This window comes from Notechis scutatus, chromosome Z, assembly GCF_049901735.1.
Source record: "Notechis scutatus isolate UNSWTSFEM ecotype Mainland chromosome Z, rNotScu1.2, whole genome shotgun sequence".
NCBI classification, from domain to species: Eukaryota; Metazoa; Chordata; class Lepidosauria; order Squamata; family Elapidae; genus Notechis; species Notechis scutatus.
Genome location: NC_142025.1, coordinates 35,743,144 through 35,767,720, shown reverse-complemented (window position 1 = coordinate 35,767,720; position 24,577 = coordinate 35,743,144). Strand labels below are relative to the sequence as shown.

General features: G+C 36.8%; 1 protein-coding gene across 2 annotated transcripts in view; it reads left to right on the top strand.

The window, feature by feature from the left end:
- ITGB8 (integrin subunit beta 8) overlaps positions 1–23,358 on the top strand; it is a 41,643-nt gene extending 18,285 nt beyond the window's left edge. For both annotated transcript variants that reach the window (XM_026678010.2, XM_087946878.1), the window contains exons 4-14: positions 5,430–5,676; positions 8,758–8,923; positions 9,489–9,647; positions 11,322–11,417; positions 11,500–11,589; positions 13,090–13,224; positions 14,096–14,498; positions 15,340–15,565; positions 17,876–17,973; positions 21,718–21,884; positions 21,966–23,358. In XM_026678010.2, the coding sequence (XP_026533795.1) occupies positions 5,430–5,676; positions 8,758–8,923; positions 9,489–9,647; positions 11,322–11,417; positions 11,500–11,589; positions 13,090–13,224; positions 14,096–14,498; positions 15,340–15,565; positions 17,876–17,973; positions 21,718–21,884; positions 21,966–22,082 (1,904 nt within the window). In that variant the 3' untranslated portion in view covers positions 22,083–23,358. The remainder of the gene's footprint in view (positions 1–5,429; positions 5,677–8,757; positions 8,924–9,488; positions 9,648–11,321; positions 11,418–11,499; positions 11,590–13,089; positions 13,225–14,095; positions 14,499–15,339; positions 15,566–17,875; positions 17,974–21,717; positions 21,885–21,965) is intronic.
- Positions 23,359–24,577: the final 1,219 nt, after the last annotated feature.

Sequence of the window (24,577 nt, the reverse complement as noted above, 5' to 3'; positions counted from 1 at the left end):
GAAATCTCTAGCCGGTTGAAAATCAGCTTTTTAAAGTTCTAACATATTTCACATTTTATCCTCTTTCAAGAAAATTGGCATAAAATAGATGAATTTATCCCAATTTCCCTGGCCCTGTAGCAACCCTGTTAGAAATTGTAGGAGTTGCCTAAAGCTACATAGTTTGCCTGTTTATAAAAACCAACATAATTTTCTTATTATCATTAGCAAAACACAGGAACTTACAGTTGTGGCAGAAATAATATTTCATTGAAGTAGAGTTATGAAGTAGATTATTACTAATTCTACTACAAGAAATGAGTTTGCATAAATTCGGAGGGCAAGTGTTAAGGAGAAAAAGATCATTTTGAAATCTCATATGCTTTCTATTACTTTCTATCAAAGGAGCAGGAACAGTAATAAGTGAGGATATATATGTCTTAAAGCTTTTTAATTATTGTAGAAGTACAGTGTTGTACTTCCCCCCCAAGTATAAAAAATAATTCCAACCCTGATGTAAAATTGATTTATCTTAATGATATCTTTAGAATACAAAACATCAATTTTTAAAATATATATAATGAGAAGAGCAAATGGGCATATATTACATTTCATTGAGAATCATCCTTATTAATGCTAGATTATAGTTTAGTGACTTTTCTCCCCTATGTGAGAAATTATGTAAGAGGCGTCCTTGGTGCTCTCTGAGCTTGCTTGATTTCTTACAGATATTTCATTACCCAAACTAGGTAACATCATCAGTGCTGGTGTAAGAGACAGAAATTAGTTTATTTATTATTTATTTATACTCTGTCATCTCTCTGTCGAGTGACTCTTGAAAACAACAGTTCCCCTATCTGTTATGGACTATCCAAGTGGCAACTGCCATTGAAATAATAGTTTTTATTCCAACCATAAGAATGTAACATGGTCAGGCAATTAAAAAAATAAGAGTGAATCTAAATAGACATAAAGCCAGCAGAAAAAGGGAAACAAGTGGTTCACAGTAACAGAATCATCATTACAGTGTTGTGATACAAAGTCCAGCCCTTTTCTAAGTCCATGGAGATGTTACATGCATGCCTGAATGGGGCAGAGCTAGCAACATGTTGCTGCTTTTGTTTTGTGTACACCACTTGTGTACACCAACTTCCTGATCAGCGCTAAAAGGAACAAGCAGATTCATTCACAATTCTGAACTGTTAACTGTAATTTATATGCAGATCTTTCACAATTTGAGACATAAATATTTCACATAATGCTAGAGTAATTTATATATTTTAAACCTGCATAGATTTTAGCATAACATTTGTTTCATCCAGTAAATCTTGTTTATTTTTTAAATAATCAAGCTGAAACCTATCATAAAATATTTTCTTTCTTAGCATAACCTTTTGATCCAAATTTGCTTCATTTTGTACTTTGATTTCCTCAGGAACGTGCTATGTGTTTATGCATTTGTAGAGCTTGTTCACTAGTATTGGCCAAGTTATTTCTTCTGACTTTTTCCTGCTTTATTTCTAGAAGAAAGATATGCAAACATTTTCATTTGGACCATGGTCCTAATGAAACCCCAAGTTTTGTCTTTCTAAATATAGTTTAATGTATATCAATTTAACCACTTTCATTGGGAAAAGAACTGCCTTTAAAGTAATTTTTTTGGGGTGTGGGAAGACATTTCTTTTAGCATTTTAGAAGAATGATATCACTAGATGATATTCCATTAGCAAATAATTGAACAAAGGAAATAGGATTTGAGACATTTGCTCCTTTTGGAACTTCAGTGAAATGCTCTTTTTTAAAAAGTAATAGCTAGAGGACAGTCATTTCAGCTACATTGTGCTATTTTCACTTGCACACACAGTTTGCTTTCATTACCAGAAGGAGGAGCACTTGATTCCAGTTTATAAAAGAAAGAAAAAAACAGACGCTATGGAAGGGATCACTTTGTCATTGGTAGCTGCTTTGCTTAGAACATCAATGTTTTTGCATATGAGAATTTTGAGTCTGTAGAGTTGAACCATGGGATGATGCCATCATAGGAGGAACTACTGAGATTAGTTATCCTGCTGCCCAGACAAGAGGAAACTACAGGATATTGTTTCCCAATAGAAAGTGTGGAACTTCTAGCTCTGTATTAACATGCGGTTTATATTTGTATAAGAAAATTTTTACTCTGGTTTTGTGTCTCGTTATTGCTTACTTTGCTTATTTCTTTTCTTATTTATGGTCCAAAACCAAGTTACAACATTTAAAATACAGCATACCATTAATATATATATATATATAATAATATATATGAGGGGCAGTGCAGTGGCTCAGTGGTTAAGATGATAGGCTTGTCAGATGAAAGCCAGCAACCTGGTTTGAGACCTGAGAGCCACATGATAGGGTGAGCTCCCATCCTCACCCCTGCTCCTGCCAAGCTAGCTATTTGAAAGCATGCAACGCAAGTAGATAAATAAGTACCACTTTGGTGGGAAGATAACAGCGCTCTATGATGTCATGCTCTCCACATGACTGAAAATGTCTTCAGACAGCACTGGCTCAATGACCTTGAAATAGAGAGGAGCATCTATAGTGAGCAATGGAATAAAATCTATATAGTGAGCAATGGAATAAAATCCACAGGTACTCCATACCTTTTTATAAGTTGAAGAAATCTTATAAACAAATTATTTTTTCCTGTTTTATTTATTTTATTTATGTAACATGTAAAAAAACAATTTCAGTCAAACAGTGTTGTCCGGGTACAATTATTTTTAAGAAATATTAATCAAATGTTTACAATGATATTCATCATAATAATACTATAATAACAATAATGTTTAACTTATCTACTTTAACAAGTCTCCTTTATAACATTTGTCCTGCATTTATATCCCCATATTTCTAACTTCTGTTTTTATTATCTAACCATTGGTAAAATGTTCCATTTCTGCACATTCTAATATTTTTTTTATTATACTCTCATCTGTCAGGATCCCATTGCTTTTCCATTGTTGTGCAAATAAAATTCTAGCTGCAGTTAATACATGTAGAATTAGATATATATTCTTTTTATCATACTTTTCTGGCAGGATGCCCAATAAGAATATTTCTGGTTTCAAATCTATATGCTGCTTTATCATTTTTTCCAAACAAGTATGTATTTTTGTCCAATATTTTTTAGCTTTGGGGCATGTATACCACATATGGTAATGCAAATCAGGTATCTGATTACACTTCCAAAATTTAGTGTTAGACCTAACACTAACATTTAGTGTTAGACCTAACACTAAACATTTTTGCCAATCTTGTTGGTGAAAAGTGCCATATGTAAAACATTTTATACAAATTTTCTTTATGTACAGTTGACATAGTTAATTTATTAGAAATCAACAATTTATTGAAGGCACTAACAGATTTCTATAAGCTGAGGTTATAATAAAATAAAAACAAAGAAATTGATACTGCCTTCAAAACATCTGAGTATAGTCAATAGTTTAGTAGAGTCTTTCAGACTTAAGACCTGGTTTTTGGTTCTAATCACCAATCAGAGTCCAGTAGGCACATTAAGAGGATATTGAAATAGACTCAACCTCTATAGTTGAGCAAATACATTCTCAATCTTCATATAGAAGTTTGGCATATCAGCCATCTGTCACTCTAGTAGAGAAAGTATCTGTACAGGCTAGGGAGAAGTCCTTCTGTGCAGGACTTAGAGAATCTTGTAGAAGTAATTGAGTATCCAAGGGAAGAAACAATTCACCTGTAAGAGAAATGGGGAAAGTTTTGTTCTCTCTATCTGAAGGTCTAAATCCCATTCTCTCTGCTAAAAATTCTGCCAAGGTTTTTTCCATGCCTAAAACAAATAGGACTGGTACTGATAGGCATTGCATTCACTCAGGATTGAAAAGTTTTTGTAAATACAGGCAGGAGTGGGATTCTACTGGTTCGGGCTGATTCAGATGAACCGGATATTAATTTTACATCCAGTTCAGCAAACTTGTAGTTCTGAAGAACAGCTGGTCCCGCCGTGCCCACCCTGCCCCGCCCCTCCCAGGAGTCCCCTTGAGGCCCATCTGGCTCCCAGGTAAGTGTAGGGTAGCCTCCTGGGAGCAAAAATGGGGCATGGGGGGGTTCCAATGCCACCCTCACCCCGTTTTGGCTCCCAAGAGGCTCCAGGGAGGCTTTTTAGGCCAAAAATAAGGTGCGGGGGGGCAGATGGAAGGAGGGAGTGAGGGAGAGAAAAAGGAAAGGAAGGAAGGACCACAAACCCTAGCACTAGGCGCAGCTTGAGAAGATGCTTTGAAACAGCACAGCAATCCAGAGCTGGAAGGGACCTCGGAGGTCATTTAGCCCAACCCCTTGCTCCAAGAACATTGTTAAAGTGAGTTTCTATCTTTGGACCCACCCAGTCACAGCCATGCCCACCCAGACACGTGACCACCTAGCACACCCACCCAGTCACGTGACCACCTAGCCACGCCCACAGAACCGGTGGTTAAAAAAATTTGAATCCCATTCCTGAATACAGTTAATCCCTGATTTATGACCACAGTTGAGCCCAAAGTTTCAGTTTCAAGTGAGACATTCATTGAGTGAAATTTTCCCCATTTTACAACATTTAGTTAAGTGAATCACTGCAATTGTTAAGTTAGTGACACTGTTAAGTGAATCTGGCTTCCCCATTGACTTTATTTATTTTATTTTATTTATATTGCCGCCTATTCGGCCATGGAGACTCGAAGCGGCTTACACAATGTAAAACCATATTTAAAACAAAAAATAAGAAACAATAAAAACTAACAAAAAGAATCAAATAAGTTAATAAAGTACAATAGAAGAAAATATGGGGGGGGGAACCACCACCCCACCTCCCACCTCCCACCCTGATGACTGCAGATCACACTAGCCATTTGATGGGCTCCATCCTGCTCTGGGTTCCCCAGGCCCTCTGGCAAAACCAGGTCTTAAGTGCCTTTCAAAAGAATGCCATTCTAATCTCTTTGCTTGTCAGAAGGTCACAAAAGATGATCACAAGACCCCAGGATGCTGCAATGGTCATAAGTGTGAAAAATGCTCATAAATCACTTTTTTCAGTGGCCTTGTAACTTTGAACAATCTCTAAATGAACTGTTGTAACTCAAGGATTACCTGTACATATCTGAGATCCAAAGTATTGCTATACTTAGTAATACATACTTTGCAATTATATAATTTTTCAACCAAACTGTCCCTTTGATAATAAGATGAGAAAAGCATAGAAAATGGAATGGCTTGAAAAGTGTGTGTGTGTGTGTGTGTGTGTGTGTGTGTGTGTGTATGTGTGTAACATACTTAATGCTTACAGCTTTAAAAACTAAATTAAACTAGTAAAACGAAAAATATTCTGCATAGGATTTGATTTTAAAATAATGTGAATGTTCAGAAGTATTGATTGTAGTTCTGCTTTTTTGCATTATTAGGCTCTGAAGCAAGTTTTATGCTGAAAGTCCGCCCACTGGAAAAATATCCTGTCGATCTTTATTATTTGGTTGATGTATCTGCTTCTATGCACAGACATATAGAACGATTAAACTCTGTTGGATTTGAATTATCTCAGAAGATGGAAAATATCTCCATTGATTTGCAACTTGGATTTGGATCCTATGTAGATAAAACAGTGTCACCCTATATTAGTATTCATCCAAAAAGAATCCATAATCAGTGCAGGTTAGTATTGTTAAAAATAGATATACATAATTCATGGATACATATTTATACATTCAGTGTCTAATTCTCTTTTGGAAAAGTAGAGGAACAAATGAGTGCATTTGCATTCGCTTTATCTACTACAAGGTTTAGGTAAATATGTATTGTCATTCTATAATATGAAGGTTTAGATAGCTGATAAGACTGGTAACATATTTTGTTTGATCCCAAAATTGTAAGTTTCAGCTTTCCAGTACTATCTGTAGGTTGTCAAGGGAGCAATTGCAATGATGCAAACAATGCCTGTTTTTTATGTATATATGCTTTAAAAAAAATGATGCACCCTGGTCAGTGGCATCATTAGTTGCATTATCAACTAATTTTACTGTTCTCTTTGGATGCACCCATTTCATATTATTAATAAATAATATTAGTTGATAAAAATCATTAACTGTAATACCAATTTTGGAAACAAACTTAATTTGCACTTTAATTTTAAAAGTATTTTAGATTTCATTTGTTGATATATGTTTGGTAGTAGGTTATTGGCAAGAGAATGGAAGTGATGTTTGTTTTTAGTTATGCTAAGAAGGGTAGTTGCACTTAAAATATTAATCATTGTTTTAAAGAAAAAATAAATATTTGTATTATTTTTTCTTTACAAGTAGCATATTTCTAGTTTATATAATTCACTTCTGAAAATTAGAGGTGGATTTGTGAGGCCAGCTTACTCTCTCATAAAAGCCACAATTTTATATGGCTATACCGGGTGTCGGTAACCAGCGGCTCCAAAGCCACATGTGACCCTTTGAGCTCTCTGTTGTGACTCCCTGTCCCATCACTGGCTGGCCCCGCTCCTTGCCTTCCCCTCCCTCTCCTGGCCTGGGAAGGTAAAGGCGATAGCGGGGGATGGCAAAATGGCCGGGACCGATTCTCTGGCGCCTCACTCTTGCTGGAGCATCTTCCAGTCCTTATTGTTGCTGGGCATGCCTTGGTTGCTTGGGGAGACACAAAACCTGCTCTCCGCCCTGAGACAATGGCCCGACTTGGCTGCGACTGACACCGGCCTTACTAACACGAGTGCGGGCAGGGAGAGAATGGAATGTGGGAGGACGGGATGACAGAAAGGAGGGTGGGTCCACAGTGCCTAGCCATGGCTTTAAGAAGCTCAGGGAAGTGGAAAAAGGGGGCTGGCCCTGCTGAACATCACATGCCCACCAATGAGGTCAGGCTCTCTCCTCCCCTCCCTCCCTCCCTCCCTCTCTCTCTCCTTGGAGCTCTTCTCTATTCCTTTTCTTTTTCTATTTTGCAATCTGGGCTGGCTGAGGAATGAGCGCAAGCTGCAGCGGAGGCTTCCCTCTTCCTCCTCCCCCTTCTTCTGTGGCAGGGCCAGGAGGGTGCACACAAGTGGTGAGACCCTCAAGCGAGTGTCCCCCCTGTGTGCACCTTTGCTGCGCTTTGGCCAAGCCCAGCCACTCTCTTGAGGAGTGTCTCCCTGCTCGTACACACCTTCCCGGACCTGCCACACCAGGGGGTCATGAGAGGAGAAGGTGGAGATGGAGGAGAAGAGTCACCCAAAGCAGAGGTGGTACTCAGCAGGTTCTGACCAGTTCTGAAGAACCAGTAGCGGGAATTTTGAGTAGTTCGGAGAACCGGCAATACTACCTCTGACTCGTGATTTTACAGTATCCTTCCCCTGCCATGCCCACCAAGCCACTTCCACAGAACTGGTAGTAAAAAAAAAAATTTGAATCCCGCCACTGGCCCAAAGGGAAGCCTGTGCTGCAGCTCATACTCGTTCCTTAGCCAGCCCTGACTTCCAAAAAGTTGCCAAGAAGAAAGAAAAGAATTTGCAAAGAGCCCCATGGACAGCTCGCTTGGCCCAGCCTCTCTTTCCAAGAGAGAGGGAAGAGATGCAGAGACAGCAAAAGTACAAGAGAGAGAGATACAGAGAGAGGGGGAGAGAGAGGAAAGCGGGGGAGAGAGACCGATAAAGACAAAGAGAGGGGGAGAGAGATACAGAGAGGGTGCGAGAAGGAGACAGGGAGATATAGAAACAGAGAGAAGCAGTGGTGGGATTCAAAAAATTTTACTACTAGTTCGGTGGGCGTGGCAGGGGAAGGATACTGTAAATTCTCCATTCCCTCCCCACTCCTGGGGGAAGGTTACTGCAAAATCCCATTCCTACCCCACCCCACTAACCTGCTTTCTTTCCATTCTGCTGTGCAGGGCAGCCAAAGAAGACCCAGCCGATCTGCTGGGACTTGGGAGGCAGAGAATAGATGGGGGCAGGGCCAGTCAGAGGTGGTATTTGCCGGTTCTCCAAACTACTCAAAATTTCTGCTATCAGTTCTCTAAATCTGGTCAGAACCTGCTGAATACCACCTCTGGAGAGAAGGGGGGAGATAGGGAGAGGGGAGAGAGAGAGAGAGAGAGAGAGAGAGAGAGAGAGAAATACAGAAGGGGGAAGATAAAGAGGGAGAGGGAAAGAGAGAGAAGGGTTTTGTGGGTTTTTTTAACAACCGGTTCTCTACCCTAATGACCGGATGGGTAGGCGTGCCTAGGAGGGGTCATGTGACTGGGTGGGAGTGAGTGACATCCAGTTGGCCATGCCCACCCAGGTTTGTGGCTCCCAGGTTTTTTGTTCTGTGGGAAACATATCCAAATGGTTTTTTTGAATGTTTAAGGTTGCAGACCCCTGGGCTATATTGTACACATTCAGAGAGATATTTTTAAAATTGTCTACTTCTTTTATCTTTGTAGAGACTTTGCTACCAAGTGAAAATAATTGACATTTACACTCATACATATCCTTAGGATATGCACATCCCAAAAAAATAAATAAAATAAAAATGTTTTTCCCCCTGAACTATGCTGATATAACCAAGTCATAGGGAGAAAGTTGAATTAATGGAAGACTTCTTAAATAAAAGAATTAATAATAATCTTGCCAGTGAAGAGCAAAGATAATTCCTATCTCCATTTATGAGCCTAGAAGTTATAAGTATAATGTTATAAATCTCTGTTTGCTGTGCTACTACATACAACTATTTAAAATTTCTCTGTTGGCATTACAAGTTACTATTCTTTGATTCCAAATAGTGATTATGAGCTTGATTGTATGCCACCGCATGGTTTTATTCATGTTTTATCGCTGACTGACAAAATATCAGAATTCAGAAGTGTAATTAATAAGCAGAAAATCTCTGGAAATATTGATACACCTGAAGGAGGCTTTGATGCTGTGCTTCAGGCAGTGGTTTGTCAGGTAAGTAATAACAGATAATTCGATGTTTTGTTTTACTCTTTGGGGGATGATTTAATCTTGCAATGTTGAAATGTTATATGTGATTATAATTATTTATGCAATTATGCTCCTTTCTACTGCTGTTTACATGCTTTAATGTATTTATAACCCCCTTTTTGCCTTCTATAACCATCAAAATGTTTTTGAGGATATATTTACATTGAAGCTTTGGATTCAAAAAAATTGTCCTTCAAATGAAGGATTTGATACAACCAGCAGTGTTTCAGATTCTTCATTTAAACACTTTTCAGTTGAATTGGATCACCATAGTGGAGTTTCTGGTCTACCATGTGACCTTTTCCCTTGGTACCTGATGTGGGTAGTGTTTTTGTTTAATTAGAGGCCATTTCATTTTCTCAGTCATTTTTGTGAATTGGACATATTAATTCCCCAAGACCATAGTGTCCTCAGAATTCCAGATGTGCCTATGATAATGGGATATATGAATGATTTTTACAAGCAGTAAAATATTTCCTGATACTTGTATTTTTCCTTACATAGCTTACCATTTGTTTATTTATTGCAGAGCCATATTGGTTGGCGTAAAGAAGCAAAGCGTCTACTTCTCATGATGACTGATCAGACATCTCATTTGGCTCTTGACAGTAAATTAGCAGGGATAGTAATTCCAAATGATGGAAAATGCCATTTGAAAGAGAATATGTATATCAAAGCAAACAGTATGGTAAGGTATATGTCATATAATGCAGTGTTATTTTTGGACTAATTCCTAAAGCATTAGAAATATCTTTGTGGGAATCATGTTCCGAGAGATAAGAACTTCTGCTCAAACTATCTCATTCAAATTATTTCATGGTTTTGATTGATCAGAGAGAATACCTAATACATTTGTTTTTTGTCAGAGTCGCAAGAAAAATATAGAGCAAAGTCTTTCTCTTAGATCCTAGGGCAGGGGTGGGATTCAACCAGTGTTACTACTGGTTTGGTGATTTATGTTTTGTGTTCATTCAGAAAAACACTGTTTAGAATTTTTAATTACTATAGCATCGTATTTCTTTAATATAAAAGTATTTCATTGCTTGCTTCTAAGAGTTTCAAAACTTAAATATGCTAAAAAATGGAAATTGAAAATCTAGTGAAAAGGCCTATTTATTGAACAAATAGCATAAATTGTAGTCTGTAGCTACATTGTGTGTTCATTTTCTCCATTCTGTATGAAGTTTGAAAACAAAGCTGGTAGATGTCAGTGGTAAGCTGGAATGGCCTTTTAAATCCCCAGATTTAAATATTATTTAAAATTTGTAGACAGGTATGAAACATGCACAGTCTGAAATGAGACCTAAAATATTTCTGAGATAGAAGAATTCTACAAATAATGGTAGTTAAAAAAATACTCCAGAGTCTAGACAAACCCTTTGCTGGTTTCAGCGAACATTTAGAATCTGTAATTTGTCCAGATAACTCACTGAAAGAATGTTCAAAATTTTTCACTTGCATTGAATGTTTTCTTATCTGTAAAAAAAGTGTCAACTTTATGCTGTTTAAAAATGTACCAGCATTTATTCAAGTAAGAATTCATTAAAACATTGACCAGGGCTACCTTTTCTTTTAATGCAACTATATGTTCAGCAACTTTTCAATCATAAAAAGCTTGGTGACCAGCTCCATGTTTTGATTTGGCATCAAGTCTTGCCTGTCCATATACTTTACCTCCTGCTAAGAATTTGGCATACACAATAGAAGACTTACACAAGATTCAGCTAAATTAGGCTCTTTATTGCAAAAAAGAACAAAGCCATGTATGCACAGCTGAATCACTGCAGTGCAGAAAAGTCAAACTTTTTATGTAGTCTGTCTCCCAGAGCTTAAGCCATTTTCTTCTGTCTTTTCAAGTAAATGGCTGCTTAGCTGGACTTTTGACAGTCATAAGAAGCAGCTGGTAAATGTTTACCTAACAGTTCTCTGGTTTCTGCCTTGCCAGCTTTGGCCCTTATACTTGGGATGATAAATAATACTTTTATAACTCAACTATGCTACTAAGCAAGTTAAAAAAAAGACTATCTTGTTAAAGATTAGATTGTGTGGGCTATTATATGAAATGGATGACTTATACAAAATTATCTCACTAGGAAATTTTGTAGCCTCTCCATTACTGGGCAATGGTTGTGGCGATGGTTGAATTTTATTATGTGTTCATAGATGGTTAGTAAATTGTATGGAGGGCCCTGGTCATAAATTAAATGTGTGTATGTAGTTTGTTATTTTTTAAAAAGAATAGGAATTATTAAAGAATTGTTTATATTCATGTATATATGAACATACATTAGTTTATTTAAGTAAAATGTTAGAATTGGTAATTACAATAATCCACATTATGAATCTACTTTCTGATTTATAGGAGTACCCATCACTTGGCCAACTTTCTGAAAAGCTCGTAGACAACAATATTAACGTAATATTTGCAGTCCAAGGAAGCCAATATCATTGGTATAAGGTATATTTAAAAGTAAAACAATTATGTTAGTCGGGGACAAGATATACACTGGCATTATAAACATAAACTAATATTTTCACAGGATCTTTTACCTCTGCTACCAGGAACTGTTGCAAAACAGATAGAATCAGAGACAGCAAATCTTGGGGATTTGGTAGTAGAAGCTTACAAGGTATGTTCCAGTGACAGTAATATATCATTATAAATATGGTGTTTATATATTGTTTATTTTTCAAAATGTTTATTGAAGTTAATATTCTGTAGATTCTACATGTATGATACAGGAAGATGTTCAATAGGTACGTGTATCTCTGTAAAATATAAAATACAATTCCCTTTATAAATTAATGTTGTTGCAGTTTTTGCTTTGAGCAATTGCTTTTTGCGATAACAATTAGAACTGATACATGTACAATAAACTGAATAAAAATTATTAAAGGTTCTACAACTTTCATTATCAATGAGGATCTTTTGAACATTGTGAAAGAGCCATTGGACTGTTTTCAGAATTAAACTAAAAATCCTGCAGATGTTTTGGAATTCAACTCAACTTCCTTTAACCTCAGATAGCTTGGTTTATGGCAGGATTTTGGAAGGTATGTTCCAAAAAATCTGGAAGGCAGACTGCCTACCTCAGTACTGTTAAAGAAAAATCCTAGTATTTCCACAGGTTTCTTTTTACACATTTATTTTTCTTCTTTCCTCATGCCAATTTTCAGTTAGGTTGTGCTATTCGTATTGCTAGTAGTATTTTATTATGCATGTATATAACATTTTTATCATAGACAATTCTTACCATATCTATGATTTTTATGTGATTCATATAATTTAGTATTTTGTTCTTCAGCATTAATATGTGCATTTGACCATGATATTTTTGTTATTATATAATACACGAACACATTTTGCTTAATAAATTTGTGTTGTTATATTTGTATTATGAAAATTCCAGCTATGTTTTTATTTCTTCTTCTCCAAAGGGGAAAAATACCTACTTAAAGCCACTGAATATGCTGCACATATATGATATATGCATAGCATTGTATGCAAATTGAAAAATATGTCATTGGGTTAGTAACTGTTTTAGAAAAACTTACAAATGCACTTCGTGCTTTATGATTCAATCCAGCATGTTTAAAAGAGTAATTTGTAACAATCTATATGTTTAAAACTGTATATTTTATTTAATGGAAGTTGATCAGTGAGGAAGACTACCATATGATCCATCCCCCATCCCCGTTTTACATTGTTGCTGCATTCTTGCTTTTTGAATGACACACACACTTCTGCAGCTGTTCTCGTTTCTATGTGCTTTGGTATTGGTGGAAAGGGTTGGACATCAGTCAGGTGACAAACACTCATAATCTTGAACTAATAGCAGACAAGTCAGATAAGTTGCTCTTTAATACGTAAGTACTTATTTACACGTAATGTCCAATTAAGAAGGTAATATGAGAAATTGCCCTGTGGCATCAGTATGTAAAGGAAGGTCATGCTAAGCATTGAATCACACAACTGTGAAAACAAAAATCTGTGCAGAAAACAATTGTCTCCTTTATTCCTAGTCTGATGGATTATTTCATTCTGATTCAATTGAGTAGAGCTTTCTAATAGGTAGTGTATGTTGCTGCTGTGGTATCATTATTTGTATTTTGCTCTTATTTTATTTCAGAAGCTGCTTTCTGAAGTGAAAATTCAGGTTGATAACACCCTCAAAGATATACATGTCAAAGTTACTGCAATCTGTCCCGATGGAAGTAGAAAAATGGGTTCAGAGGGATGTAAGAATGTGAAATCCTCAACTGAAGTATGAACATTTCTTTTTTTTAACAAGGGAGATGAAATATTTTGTTATTGTGGACATTTTTCAGTAGAAGAAGGCTTTCTGCAGATTTAAAACTGCATTTCAGAGGATTAAAGTTCTTATGTTCCCCATGTTTGTGCCATGGATTAATTTTTTTGGAGCTTTATTTTAAATTAATCTTATATCAAAAGGTTTATTCTTAGACTTTCCAATAAGCTCAAATCAAGTTAATGTTTATTTTCTATAATTCCTCTATGTTCTTCTCAAATCATCATAAATACTCATACATGTTACTAAAAGTCTTACTAACTTGAAGTCATTTATTTATAAGTGGGAATGGCAAAGTGGGAATTTATTTATAAGTGGGAATGGGTTAAGCTAGCATTTCTCTTAGAGAACAGTGAAACTTAGGAATCAATCAGAACAGAATCAAAACCAAGAGTCCCTCAGTAAAAAAATAGAATTACAATATCATTTATCCAAAATGCTGGTTTCCCATCTCCACAATAGTTCAGTTATGAAGTATGAAACACAACATGCTGGTTGACATGGCCTTTTGTGTTATTATAATTATAATGAGTGATATTATTAGACATAAAGCCAGTGGTAGAGTGTGTAAAAGACATGGGAACTGAGACATGTTAGAATTTAGAAACAAATCTGTAGGTGTAGTTTTGGATTACAGTAAGATACCCAATAGTCCATCATAACTGCTAACTTAATAAACTTATTTAACATTGGGGGGGAGGAGTTCAATTGTCAGGGCAGAAATCCATAGTTGGTTTCAAATCAGTACAAAATCCTCACATGCATTTCCCCATAATCTCTATTAAGACATTTTATATGATGTAGTAATTTATATTTTTAATCATAGGTATTCTTTAATATTTCCATTGCCATGAAAGAATGTGGTACAATTGGCAGAAGAAACCACATGACGATAAAACCCCTTGGTTTCAATGAATCCTCTAGAATTAATATCCACAAAAGATGTGCATGTCAATGTGAGGACAGTGCAAAACACAAAAAAATCTGCATCAATGAAACCCCTCATGAGGATGAAGTATCTCCCTGCAAAGATGGAATCTGTGGTTCTAGTGAAAAATTATCTTCGGAGCAATGTAAGAAGCAACAGGATCATCATCTTTGCAGTGGACAAGGAGAATGTGTACACGGGAAATGCATTTGCTATGAAAACAAATATGGTACAATATATGGTAAATACTGTGAAAAAGATGATTTTTCCTGCCCATATTACCTTGGAAACCTATGTGCTGGTAAGGTTGGAATTTTTTAATGCTTTATTCATATTTTAGTCTTTGTCATATGATTTATAATCTTTCTTAATACTAAGTCCCAGGCTAAGAAGTATATTCTCTCTCTCCCTCACATCCACACACCCACAGTTACTTTCTTGTAAAGCACTATTGAAATACAGAATTGTATAAACAAAAATAGATGTGGTAACAATGTTCTAGATCCCCCCCCCCCAAAAAAACATTCCAATCTAGACATTGAAGAATTGGTTTGCCATTTTTTTTAAAGTAATTCCCCCAGTTCTGGAAGTGGGTCTTGACCATGTCTAAAAAGATTGGCAGTGTTTATATGCAAGAAGAGAAAGGATTTGCAATTATTTTAAAGAATGTACATTGCAGCAAAGAAAAAAAACAGGATCATTTAAAAGAGATGTTTAACTGGCAAACCTTAATTAAGTTGAACAAGATTTGGAGTAATAGTATATACGAACAATAAGGCCTGAGGTGACAGGACATTTTTAAAGATAGTAGCTATTTTGTTGTGCTGGATAAAGCAATTGAAAGTCAGTGAATGAATCTAAGAACTTTGATGCTTTGATGTTAAAATGCTACTTACAATTTACACCAAGTGTATTGTGCAGGTACAAAGTCTCAGCTGAATCAAAGACATTTTTCATATTTTAAGTATTTTCATCTTTATAATGAATTTGAATGACATTTGTTCTAAATAGTCTACCTAAAAATACATGGAAGAACCAAATGAGAATTCTAGCAAATAATGTAATCAAGTCTTCCTTCCTTCCTTCCTTCCTTCCTTCCTTCCTTCCTTCCTTCCTTCCTTCCTTCCTTCCTTCCTTTGTAGGTAATGGAGAATGTGAAGCTGGCAAATGCAAGTGTTTTAGGGGCTGGGAAGGTGACCGCTGTCAGTGCGCCTTATCTTTGCAGAAACACTGCATGAACCCAAATGGCCAAATATGCAGCGAAAGAGGAACTTGTGTGTGTGGGAAATGCAAGTGTGCTGATCCCAACAGCTTAGGTCGTTTGTGTGAATTTTGTCCTTCTTGTAGAAAAGTTTGCAGTGACATGCAGTAAGTCTATCATTTTGGAAATATTTATCTTTTTTATTTTTTAAGTGTTCTAAATTCAGATATATTAAATACTCCATGAACTTTTTGTTCACAAAGTAGTTTAATTCTATTTTTAATCTTTCTGGGTGTTTCAGGGAGATAAAACATACCAATTGTCTGTGACATAGTTTGTGGGCTTTTGACTTTCAGGAGAGTAGATTGCAATGCGAAGGATGAAAAGGAAAGGGAGGAGGAGGCATCTTAAAATGAAATGCCAAGAGAAAAATAGCATTGTCTGGAGTTGCCATTCTCATTCATTATTTACTTAAAAACTTTTAACAGTTGCTTATCTCATAAAGTGATTCTAGGTGGCTCAAAACAATCAATAAAAACAAGAATAAAAGTAGAAGAATAAAAATGCTAATCCTTCCCACAAGACAGACCAGCCAAACTATTGACCTCCTCACTAAATTCCCATCCTAGCTCAATGTTTGGGTGAAGAGCTTGGTCTCCATGATCTTCCAGAAAGCTAAGAGTGAGGGTCCCTCAAATCAGGTGGAAGGCTAGGATGGTTACAGAGAATTGTATGCCTCCAAAGTCCCACCAGATGACAACCTTTGGGGAAGAGATTTGGAGTGTTTTAAAAAATAAATATTTTGTTTTGTAATCAGAATACCTTAAAAAGATCGGTCAGATCAACTTTCTTCAAACTTGTTTTCAAAGAGCTGAATGTTCAAAGCTCTATGTCCTTGCCATTATAGAACTGGGAAGATGTATAAATATATAAATACTAGTGATAACCTGGCGTTACCCGGGTATTTATCCCAATTCTGTATTAAACAGGAAAAGGAATGACTTGTGTCAAACCTCCAGGAGCAAGAATAAATAAATTTATTTATCCCTCTTTCTCTCTATGTCTCTGGACTTACCAGGTGCCACAGTCCACCACTCAGGCTGGGAAGGGCACACCTGTGGTGTGCTGGGGGGCAGTGGCAGTGGAGGTGGGGTGCTGGGCAAACTGCTTGAGGAACTCATGCAGGCAGACATAGAGCATGCCCAGGCAGCAGACGTGAGCAAGGCTCAGGTGCAGGAATGGCAGCATCTCTGGGGATACCTGCGGGGGAGGAGGAGGAGGAGGAAGCCCATGGAGGGAGAAAGGGCCACCCCCTCACCCTGCCACTGTGCCCACCTGCAGGCCGCCATCTAAGAGGCCACTCAGGTAGCCGCTCAGTGCCATTAGCAGCTTGTGGATCATAGTGCCGCATAGGGACAAGGTCTGATCCCTCTTTGCAGGAGCCCCAATGATGCCCCCAGCTTCCTTAGGCCAGAACCAGCTCTGGGCACTAGATCGGGCCCTCTGAGACCCCCATTGTGTGCCGAGGAGCCCAGGTGAAGTCTCACTCGCTGCCTGCTGAGGTGCCTGGACTCCCAGTGACAGGACTCCCTCTTTAGTCCTTCAGGCACTTAGCTTGGCAGCCTGTTTAGTAGCTCCAGATCCTCCCTCCGAGTGCCTTGTAAGAGCTGCTTTGGGTTTTACATGCCCAAATGTCAGTTGCTTGGAGGGGAGTTGGCAGCTGGTTAGAGGAGCGCTGAAATGCCAAAATGGCCTCAAGAGAGGCTGGGCAATGTGAAGTGGTGGGGAGGGGAGGGGCGAGCTGCGAGGCAGGGCCAGCGGGGTGATTTAGCCGGTTTGCCAAACTGCACACAGACACACATACAAACCCTGTTAGGGGTGTCCACAGTATTTGTTTCCAGAGAGTAAGTCATCTGTGAACCAAGTTTGGTTCAAATTGCTCGAGGCGTTCCAGAGTTATGCTGAAACACACACACACACACACACACACACACACACACTTATATATATAATATAGATAATAATACAATGCTTGTGTTGTCTGTTTCAAGCTCAACATCTATCTCATCAGAGTCCATTTAAATGAGATGGTATTGAGAAGGTCCGACATGAAATGATGATGGTTGCATAAAGTGAACTTTGAAATACAGTGTTGCAACATAGATTCCACCTTCCCATCCGAGGATCATTGATAAGCAGTGAGCTGTGGCATAATGAGCATGGCTTCCAAGAATGACAGGATAAATTATAATATTTCTTGTGAAGCCTCTTCTATTTATAGCTAGCTGAAATCCTGACGATGACATATTTGATTTCAAACAATTTCCTTGATTAAACAGGAAATAATAATTCTTATTCTAACTGGTATTGATAGCATGAATCAGTGCACAGATTTACTCCATAATATTTTTTATTGCTATGAAGTCCAGAGAAAAAAATAAAATTAAAGACTTGGTCTGCTTAATTTTGTCTTACAGCAATTGTGAATCCTGCCGACACTTCAACTCTTCACATAACACACTTGGCCAATGCAAAACCACTTGCAATTATAGAATGCATTATCTTGAAATATCAGGTAGGCATAAAAATGCCAACTTAATTATTTATATATCAACTTTCTTCAACCCAATTATTAGAATAAATTATTAGAGTTTTCATAGCTTTTACTTGGTACAAGTTTTAAGAAAGAGTTTGTTTATGAAATATTTCTTCATCCTCAGATATGAATTTGCCTGATGTGCAATTTCTTTTAATAGAACTCATAGTTAAAAATAGATACTGTCTATAAATTAATGGCTGTAGATTAATTTCCAACTGTAATCAAATTACCGTATTTGCCGGCGTATAAGACGACTGGGCGTATAAGACGACCCCCCAACATTTCCACTCAAAATATAGAGTTTGTTATATACTCGCCGTATAAGACTACCCCCTCTTCCACACACCTTCCACTTTTGCACTTTTTTTTTTTGACGCACTTTTCTGCTTTGGACAATTTTGAAATGAGCTAATCCAATTTTGAACCAAGAATATGCAAATAGCTATAGAGTTTAGAAATGAGTTTTAAAAATATTTTTCATTGCTTACCATTAAGTGTAAAATATGTTGTAAATAAAATGAGAACACAGGAAACGTTCTCTTCTCAATACAGCTGATCTCTCTCTCTCTCTCTCTCTCACACACATACACACTAAAACCCGGACACTGAAAAGGCTACCAAGGAACAGTATATTCAATGCCTTCTCTTTAATCAAGAAACAAGGAATTCCTTAGAATCTTTTTTTTTCCCCAAGTGGCCCTCTTTAAAAAAAAATGGAGGTAACACTTTCATTCAAAAAGTCTTCCAGTATCTGGAGTCGCTCAGACATATTGAAGTGAGGCAGGAGAGTAAGTGAAATTTGAAATGATCCAGCTACCGTTTTCTTCCCCTCCCGCCCGAAGGCCATTATCTCCACGTCAAAACGAACGAGGGGAGGCAAAGAAGCCAAACACGCTAAAAAGGATCTCTTTATTTTCCTACACAAGGTCACACCTACTTTTCCGCATTCAAAGGACAACCTCTCCTCACCACCACCACACACACACACACACCCCAATACCCGCAAACAATGTTCTGGGCATTAATCACCATTGCTACATTAACCTGGTAAATTTATACCCTGCCTCCCCCAGTGTTGCTTTGACGGCAGGATTTCACACAGCGGGCGCTCGCTCGCTCTCTTCTCCGCTCTCCCACCGTTCGCACATGTTGGAAGCACCGTAAAACCTGATAACCCACCCGGGGCTCCCCATCCTTAACCTACAGCCGCCCGCATGCAAAACCTGCGTGCAAAAAAAAAAAAGAAAAGAAAAGTACGCTGCACGTGAGGATCTTGAATCCTCTCCTCCCCACACCGCTAAGGAAGGAAGAGGGGGAAAGGTTGCGCAGCGCGTGGCGAGTGACACCCGCCACACACACACACACACACACACACACACACACACCGCTCCCCCCAGCCTCCCTCCTGGCTGCAACTCAAGCTCGAAGTGGGAGTCGGAGTCCTCCTGGCGTATAAGGCGACCCCCCACTTGGAGGCATGTTTTTCAGGGCAAAAAGTCGTCTTATACGCCAGCAAATACGGTATATATTTTAGTGTAGCTTTTTCTTGTTCTGCTCTTTCTTTCACCAGCATGTTGCTAAATGCTTAGATTTTTTTCTCCTCACATATGAATCACATTCAGTTTTGAGTTTGATTAAGAAAACTCAGAGGAATGTTTATAAATATATATGTATTAATGCTTTAACTGTTCTAAGACCAGTATCTGCTTCCCATGGAAAGCAATACCTAATAACTGTAATAGGTACAAAGTACTGTATTTTTCAGAGTATAAGACACACTTTTTCCACCCCTAAAAGTGGGTGGAAATGTCTGTGCATCTTATACAGCAAATGTTGCTGAAACCCTGTCCACTCTTTGGCCTCTGCTTCCCAGCAATTTGCCTCTTTGCAGCAAACAGCCAGGTTCAGCTTCAGCACAGCCTGATTAGTTGATTGTCACTTGGATTGGCCTCCTGAGGATCAGCTGTTTCTTACCATTGCCTCCGTGAACCCCATTTTTGGCTTCCACGTTCCATTTTTGGCCTCTGCGCACCTCATTTTCTGCCCATTCTGATCCCCGTTGTCCGGAATAGGCTGAAAACAGGGCGCCTGGAGGCCAAAAATGGGGCGCGCAGAGGCCACAGTAGGCTATGGCAATCCTTGCAGCCTGGTCATCGGGAGGCTGTGCTTAAACTGAAGCAGACTGCTTGCTGCAAGGAGGCAGATTTTTTTTTCTTGTGTTCCTCCCCAAAAGCTAAGTGCGTCTTATACTTCAGAGTGTCTTATAGCCTGAAAAATATGGTAAATGTAATATTTTTTAAAATGTTGATTATTAAACAGTCTGAGACCTTTGAGAATTTAATTTTGTTACTGGCAAAACTGGCCAGAATAATTCAAGAAGAAATAGATCTCTCAGGTCATCATTATATATTGTCATTTCTGCATGTAAGGCTGTAATTATTGCACATCACCTATTGAAAGAAAATGTGCAGCTATTTTTTAACTTTACGAAAAACTAATCTTGTTCTTTCTAAGAAGTTTTTCAATGTACAAGTGCCACTTTTAGAAGCTTATACTTCCTTAGACAAAATATCATATTGATGATCGTTCCAGTTCTATTAGTGTCTGTATATGGTAGGATCCATTTGGGACTCCTAGAACTTTTTAGAATAATAATTAAGGTGTTCACTACATTTAGGTCTAGTTTAATGTTGTTGTCTTTTATGTTATCTAGGACTAAAAAAGAGTCACTGGCCCAAAGTCACCAAGTATGACACCATACTTTGGGCCAGTTACTCTTTTTTGATCCTAGGAAGAAAGCAATAGCAAACTACTCCTAAAAATCTTGCCAATAAACCTGTGAGTTCTAATCCAAGAAATTAATCACCAGCAGTCACCATTGATTTGAAAGCACAAGTATAATTGTCCAGATAATTGGTGTACTTAGCTGACTTTAGTTAATGACAGAATGTTAAATTAAACCCTATAGTACGTATATAGATGGGGGATTTTGAAGAAACACACTGAAAGGCCTATTGTCATTTTCTTACTATTTCCCAGAAATTTCATTGATATCATCATATTGATCATGTCTGTCAAGTTGACTTGAATAAAACTTTATTTTACGTATCAAAAACAACTTAGTTACTTGCAGTGGGAGAGTAATAGTAGACATGGGTTTTAAAGGAGATTCTAAAAAACTCTTAGAAAATAATTGGCAGAAAAAAAGGCTCATGTAGAATGGAATGCAGACCTCCAATTAAAGGCTTAGTTGACTAATTGGCTTATGAAATATTTCTTTATTTTAAGTTCTACAGGAGCAACTCTTTTAACTATATTTCAAGATTTAGAGGCAATCTTTTATGTGTGTCCTTCTGCAAAGATTTCAAGCTATATGTATGTGCTCCTTAAGATGTGCATTAACAACACTCATTCTTACAAAATAGTTTAAAAAAAAAACCTCTTTGACTAAATCAATAATTTTGTTGTTTCTCATTTTGTATAATTTTTGTGTGACCTTAAGAAGTAACTATATTTCAGCAGAAAGACAGGATGTACTTCAAACAATAAATAGTTCGTTATTGGTTTATTCAAATTTATTATTAAAGGGTTGCTCTTAACATGAAAAAACTTTGTCAATATAAATTGGTTAGTTAACTAGTTGACTTAGTAAGATTCTGCAGTCTAAATATGAATGTGATGGTCAGTTTTTATTTTTGTTGTTATTTTGTTTCATTGCAGAATGCCTTTCTGATGATCCAAGTTATTTCAGAATATTTTTCATTATATTTATAATAACATTTTTGATTGGTTTGCTTAAAGTGTGCATAATCCGTCAGATAATTGTATATTGTGACCATAGTAGAATCAAGTCTTCAGCAGGTTACAGAGTGCCTGCAGCCAAAAAGGTAACTGATGATCGTTTTCTTGAATATAATTATAATGCTATTTGTGCCAGCCTTCTAACCAGCTATTTTTTCTCCTTCAAGGATAAGACCTTTTTGCCTGCTGTTTGTGCAAAAACAGTAACTTACCGGCGTGACAAGCCTGAAGAAATAAACATTGACAGGAGACAAGTAAATGAAGCATTCAAATGTAGCTCTTGAAGACAAGAACCTATTTCTTGAGGACTTTTGTTTTCTTAAATGTTTTTTAAAAATATATTGTTTAATGCTGTGGAGTTTTACAATTTTGAACACTGTAATTTAAAAAAAACTAACTTGGAGTTCTAGTTGCACACTGCCGGGGTTTCAGAAAGAGCTGCTTGTTCAAAACAAAAACAAATGTGCATTAACTACTGTTTAATGTAATTAAAATACTGGTTGCAACTAAGATGCATTTGGATTAGCAGCCAGTTGAATCCCATTTGATAGTGTTAGAATAACATTGGCTTAACGGAAATGTTCTGGAACTTGGATTTTATATCGATTTCCAAGGCCATTCGGTATTGTAGCACTTTAACATAGTATAACTTATTTAGTTGTGTTATAGAATATTAATTAAAACATTTGTGGTAAAAATGCACTGTTCTCACTTTAGAAATAGCTAACATGGATGAGGATTATAATCACAAACTCCCAAATCCCAAATAGAAAACTGTAACTGACAGAAATCAATAAATCAGCTACCTATGGGTCTTCCTATCCTGAACATTCAGGACAAAGTGGAAGCAGGAAGAAAACAAATGAATTTTAAAAACTGTTAGAAGGTACAGTTACTCTTTATTCTTCCAACCTCGACGGGTAGCAAGCCCAGGATTTTCTAATTGCACTAGTTTCAAAGAAAGTGAAAATATATATTTTTTTGCTCAAAATATATGGAAGTAATTGTCCCAAACATATTTTATATGGCAGTAATTGTCATGGAACATATTTCCATGGCAATATTGCTTTCCAATGTTCAGAAATGGTTGGAGGAGTCTATTCTTCGTGACAGCCGAGTGTATCTTAGAACAGGGTCTCCAACCTTGGCAACTTTAAGACTTGTGGACTTCAACCCCCAGAATTTCTCCGGAATTGTAGTCCACAAGTCTTAAAGTTACCAAGGTTCAGAGACCTCTGTCTTAGAAGGCATCACTTGTCTGGGGAATATGATTAAAAAAAAGTAAGATGGTGGCCTTGACGATAAAAAGAAGGTTTTTGTCTGCATCAAGCACCAGTGTGGTCATCACCTTTATGGTTTTGGGTTTTTTTTACTATAGTCTGCAAACACCCTGTTTCCAAACGAAGCACAAATCTTATGAGTCAGGAAATTGATCACTATATAATGTGTATTTACTTCTTATTTGTATTTAGTTTGCTTCAAATTGGGATAGATACTTTTTTCCTGTAAAAGGTAGGAGTAAATGTAACGAATCTTTAAAATTAAAATGTTATAGTCAAATACAGCGAATTCTTCATTTGTTGTGCAAAAAAATATGGTAAAGTGTGTTCAGTTGGAGTAATTTTCTATTGCTTTTGTTCAGAAAAAGGAGAGGGAACAAATTTGCCAGATCAGAATAAATCTAGATCATGATGGTAGATGGTATGATCCAAATTAAAGCTACTCAACTAAAATGAAAATTAATATATTTAAGCCCCAAATTTTACCTGGAAGAAGCCCAACTGAATTTAGTAGACAAGCTTAATTTTTGGCTAAGCATAGAGTATATAAAGTAATATTTAAGACTTAATCATACATGAACTTCCCATCCTAATACAATGTTGATGGCATTTCTGTTGGTATCTTATACTGATAGCAATTTCCAGGCCAATTTGAATATCTGAAAATGTGCACATACCACATGGATTATTTTTATTTTTTAATTTTTAACATAACTAGGAAATTGGGCATATGTTCTATTAATGCTTAAACTGCACAACTGCAGAACAAATTCTATTACTGGAAAAAATGTATGTGTGGTTTTAGTTGGATTGTCCTCAAGTCCCTATTTTGCACGCTAATAAAAAGGTACTAAGTGTTAAAATATTTTGTCTAGTACAATATCTAGAATTTCTGATCAGGCTTTTCTGCAGTTTCCTATATAGATACAACTAAAATAAACCTAACTGAAAATGTATATTTTATAGTGTTTCCTGATGCTTTTGTATAATGTATACTGTTCTGTTTCCTTTGGGACTGTTTCCAAAAAGGTGAATCAGTCATGTTTTTGTGGATTTAGATTTTACTATGTAGATTCTTTCTAGGAAAGAAATATGCAGAGGACAATATCTTATCAAATTAATAATTTTAAAAAGTTGAATTCCTATTCTGTTTTACTAAATATTTTGTAGTGTCTGTGACTAATTCTTGTTTCCATTTATTTATTGATTTGTCACTTTAGTATATTGTGAGAAAGTCTATTTTTCTATGAGAGGTATAATAGTTTGACATTAAATTAATACTAGATTATGCAGACTCAATTATTGTCTCTAATCAGTGTTTGAAGTTTGTTATTTTTCTGTAACAATAAAATTTTAATTAAATAAAATATCAGCACCAAGTTTGCAATCCTACATGTCCTAATATCAACCATAGTTTGACAGAAATAAAATCAATAACATTTTGATTTTATGGACAAAAATCCAGAAGTATCACCAAAAATGGGCAACATTTGAATCAC